The sequence below is a fragment of the Schistosoma haematobium genome, chromosome 6 (genome assembly GCF_000699445.3).
Source record: "Schistosoma haematobium chromosome 6, whole genome shotgun sequence".
Classification (NCBI taxonomy): domain Eukaryota; kingdom Metazoa; phylum Platyhelminthes; class Trematoda; order Strigeidida; family Schistosomatidae; genus Schistosoma; species Schistosoma haematobium.
In genome coordinates this window covers 24,720,157-24,725,356 of record NC_067201.1, presented here as the reverse complement: position 1 = coordinate 24,725,356, position 5,200 = coordinate 24,720,157, and the positions used below count along the sequence as shown (strand labels likewise).

General features: G+C 34.8%; 1 protein-coding gene across 1 annotated transcript; it reads right to left on the bottom strand.

Moving 5' to 3' along the window:
* Positions 1-3,138: 3,138 nt before the first annotated feature.
* MS3_00011084 (uncharacterized protein) lies at positions 3,139-3,762 on the bottom strand (the record flags this gene model as incomplete). Its single annotated transcript, XM_051219491.1, has 2 exons — positions 3,139-3,276; positions 3,610-3,762. 2 exons carry the CDS (start codon positions 3,760-3,762, stop codon positions 3,139-3,141), a joined length of 291 nt encoding a protein of 96 aa, XP_051065864.1.
* Between the last annotated feature and the right edge of the window lie 1,438 nt (positions 3,763-5,200).

Below are 5,200 nucleotides of genomic sequence, written 5' to 3'. Positions count from 1 at the left end.
TGTCAAATATAATGTGTTTGTTATTTACTATTCAATCTACTGATATCGGTGTTCATTTCATGTTATGTGTGATGAGTAGTCTAATCAGTGATTAGAAATGATAATTCCAGTGGTTACTTCAATTCAGATTCACTCACACATTGTACATCTCATACTATTCAAATGATGATTGCACTCACCCTTGTATATCTATTGTGTATGAATAACATGAAAGTGACTGAGATATGGACAACAGTTGTGTGTGGACAGGTAGCAACAATCAGCAACGACAATTATGTAGTAGACTTGAGATATCATTCTGAAGTGATAATTCACTTCGAGAAATTTCTCATTCTATCTTCATCTCTACTATTATTGATTTCAGAGCAAACACACTTCTTTCCTACTTTGCTTCATCCATCTCTCGCTTTTCGGAAAATATGTGGACAGTGATATCGACTTCGCAAACTTCATCAATTCATCATCACTGTACTCAGTCTATTTTCGATAGGATTTTGACAATGATCTGCTCATCATCATTGCATGGTATTTATTGAAATACGCGTACTGAATGTACACTGTACTGTACACTGTACAGTTGTGCTTAATCCGTAGTATAAATCTATGCGACTTTTGTTTAATATGTCTATAGTTCATGTATTGTTGTGCGCGTTCTATTTCTCAGTGTGCTAACTAGAAATCGTAACCTACTGTTGAGCAGATGTAGTTTAGATTGCTCATCAGCACAACACATTCTTGATTGACGTTTGTAAATGAGTCTATTTGGAATAAATTTCACCACGAAGTGTTAAGTTGGATAAAGAAATATTTATCAGTGTTGCAGACGAGAACAAATTGGCACAAGTAAGGCGAGATTCGCAAGCTGGCGATCTGGTTTTGATCATTGGAGATGCTTATGTGCGACATATCTGGCTTAAAGGTCTAGTGGTAAGTGTTGAACCAGAAGAAGATGGTCTCGTCGGACAAGCGAAGATCAGAACATCGAAATGTATAATCACTAGAGACACGTAGAATTTGCCTATTCGAAGGAGCAGACGATTGAGTATTATAGTGTAGAAAGACTTTCCTGAGTGACTTTGGATAGAGCGAATTGTACCATTGTCATCTGTGAATGTCTTCAGGCTAAATATTTAATCAGTGATAGTAGGGAAGGACATGGTGTCATTGGTGGTCGGTATTAAGCTTGTTTCACATAGTTGTTAATCGCTTCTCCTCCACTCCTTTGTGTATCATTTTATACTACTTATTTACATTCAGTAAATCGTTGTGATGCCAGTAATTTTTGCACCCAGGTTGTAACACAAGTAGTCGTGTAACATTCTGAAATATTTACTTATAATTATAAGGTGTGCTTTATTTATCACTGTAATTACTTTACCTCAATCACTGTAGCAGTTATCCACACTCTTTTGTGTACTGTTTAAACGCAACAATTTCCACATTGTGTTGCTCTTGGTTCGGGTTCTGCATGTTGATAAACTGCTACAAAGTTTAGACACAAATACCAACTGTCTTTTGCTCTATCGTAGGTTGTAATTCTTCTTTGTGTTACTGTTGCAGGAAGCCTCTTTTTCTTTCATACATAAGGACACGTCAAACGCTACAGACACCTCACAAGTTGAGGTTTGTAACTAATTTTCGTTTATTATTCAATATAGGACGGTTATCCTAGACAATTGGTTGTTATTCGAAATTCAGTTTCGCGCGTATCTCGATTGGCTGACATGGACGCTTCAATAGACCTAACACGAAGTAAATAATCTTCTTATTCGAACTTCGATGAACTGATAAACACGAGATTCAAACTGTTTACTGCTTCATATGTTAGTTAATGAAATTAATGTATTAATTGCCTTATAACAAGTGAACGGAATAATTCCGATGATGATGATCGGTTTCTTAAGATGTTCTAGTATGTTGGGTAGTTTGAATGTTCCGTTTCAACAAACCAGTCAACTGGTGTCATTTACTAAGAGAATCGTATCGGTCAACCTACTCGTTCTACAGTCAACTACAATTTCGTCAGTTTCTCTTCACATTATTCACACATGTTTCAATGTTATCCATGAAAGCAAACACAACCCAATCATCATCATCATCTAATCAATTACTACTATTCATACGATTGTCTTTTCGTCTATTCACTGATTAATTTCAAAGAACAACACATGGTAAACAACAAATGAATAGTTTATTTACATTTCGTTACAGAATGTCATACATAGTGAATTGCAGCACAGTACATTACATTACATTACAGTACAGTAAAGTACAGTACAGTTGATTACAATACAATAGTCAGTAGACGCATGAACACAAACATTTACAAATTACATTGAATGCACAATGGTTTAATGATGTAAGAAGAAGAAGGAGAAGAAGAAGAAGAGGAAGGGGAAGAGTGTAAAATGGAAAATGGTTTGAATGAGCTACCGATGTACATAGATGATTGACTGACATTAGTGCAAACCAATTACACAAATATAAAACTGCAATAAAATATTCACTGATATCTAACATTCATCAGATAGATATTCAGCAAATAGTTTACTTAATAAGAACATTCATTATGATGAGTGATTGCGATTCCCATGAATTGTACGTAGTTCACAGTGTAAACATGTCCGTTCACTTACCACAAACATTCTTATTTATCCATGCTTATTAGTCTACAGTTTAGTGATTGGAGGAACATCAGATATGTGAAGCAACTTTGCAAACCTATTAGTGCAAGGAGATGCTTCGAAGAGAGTTCCGAGAATGCTGATTGGAAATTCAAATACACACACTGTGATAAAACGTATTCCACTGTTCAACTTCACTTAACACTTTTCTCTAAAGTCTGTCAACCGTTGCTTACTGACTGCTGGCTGACTGCTGACTGACTGACATTTCTATGGACAATTAATATACAGTAGATTTTTCAGTAAACAGTAGCTCACATCTAACCATCAACTTTACTTTGAAACACTCACTTCATTCTTTATGCCAACTACATATTCTCAAATGATTTCTGTCATTTCAGTTCACCGAAATAAAATACAACTAAACTACCCTCAATCATATAAACCTTGTTACACTGACCCTAATTACACTGGATATTCGAAACATTCATCATTATGATTATGATTATGATTATTAATATGACCATGATAAACATGATTTCAACTTACAACAACACACTCTTCCTCCAGTCATATGCTCAGTTGAATTGATGATCTTTATCGTAGCGTTTTCAATCAGTTCAGAATACAGATTGCACCATTTCGGTTCGAGCTGTAAATAAGGAGAAGTTTGAAAGGTAACGTATATCTGCAATTCATACATCAAATGGTTGATGGATGTAGCATTCCATCTAATATAAATGGTAATAATAATAATAGCTCAAATTGAACACTTGACATCTTAATGAAACTCTCCATACAGTCAAACTGCAAACGTTTCTTATTCTCTACAACTAATAATAACAATAATATTATTGTTAAGATATCAGAATATGTTGATGTTGAGGTAAATCGGTGATCATCAATTCAACTGGAAGTGTGTATATATACAGTGATATATCAGTTAGACAATTACATATTTAGTGAAAATGTATGTTAAACTTACAATTTGATATGTGTATAGATTACACTGTGGATGAGATCGGCATTCAGTGAGGCAATCAGATTTCGTTTTGACTGAATTCAACCAGTAGTTTTGTGAGAATGTCTGCTCTGGCAATCCCAATCTGCTTATCCATTGTGAATAGCTGCAATGCATATTTGTATTACATTTGTGGCACTGCTCACATGAGGATAACAATGTCAAATGATTTGTCACATTTGTTTGTGTGTGTAAACAATATGAAAGATGAATTGAAATGTATACAGTGATCAAGAATGAATATTGAATCATTTGATGTAACTTGAAATGTATAGGAAATGGTTTATTGTTCGACAATAACGACTACTGCTGCTGTTGCTGCTGTTTATATAGTGGAGATGAATCAATTGATTGGTGGAATTTCCCATATCCACAAATTGACCAATTGGGTGGTTGCTCATTGATAAAATGAATAATTTCTAACCAGTTGGATGAATGCAAACTGTATTGGTCATTTATTTCATTATGAATAGTCATTAAGGCTCCCACGGTGAGTTTCATCGAGTTTACACGCCCATGTTTTGATCAATTCTATGTTGATGTTAGAACAATTGAGAATACTGTGTCATTTACTTCGTCAATTAAGTCTAGTTCTGATTCCATATTGATGTGCTCATAACTGATGTTTGTGCATGATTTAATGTTGCACTCTCGTTAAACATTATTATCTTGAACCAACATACTTGTGTTCTTCTCCAATATCTCAATGCACTGACGATAACTGCTTCCTACATCACAACTAATAACAATTCAATTTTGATGATGTGATTGTTTTGAACAGAGATCATTGCGTTTATCATCTCATGAACTCGTCACTGTATGTCTGCTCTGATCTCACAGGAACGATGGCAACATTACTTAAATAGGATGAGTTATCCATGAGAATTAGTCGATTGCCTTAACTGTTTCTTTTCACTTTGAATTTCAATAGTGGAGCATGTGAATTTCTCAACAGAATGTGTTGGTTTAATACAATACTACTGTGCTTTATAAGTTTCCAAACAAATTAATCAGTTCTCTGATGTTGTATATATGAAGCGAAAATTTCACGTTTAGATTAGAGGCATTGAATATAAGACATGGGAGTGGGTGTGAATCAGCCGACCTCCTTTGAAAATGTTTCTTACATATTCCGTCACCAATCGTTTCTCAATAAACCGACCATGACGATTTCCTATCGATTCCTAGTGACATCAAATAGTGTTCCACCTTCAAATTGACTACATCAATGAAATCACAGCAGGGATCGTGACTCAGTAATCTGACTTACGATGTTTATGACTTTTATTACGAAGGGAGCGTAGTTTCAGCTGATATATGCATGTTACTACGAATACATACACACCTAGATTATAAGTCATAAATTGGGTTGACAGTCAAGTCATCGAGTCAGTAATAATTTACCGACGGAAATATTCTTATGTAAGGATCAACATTTTTCAATGTAGAATGCACACATCGATCTCGAATCAGTTTACTGATGATTTTCGAAAACGTTACAATCTCCAATCTGTCATTCGTGGTTATAGTTTCATCATGATAGACAGAAAACGGA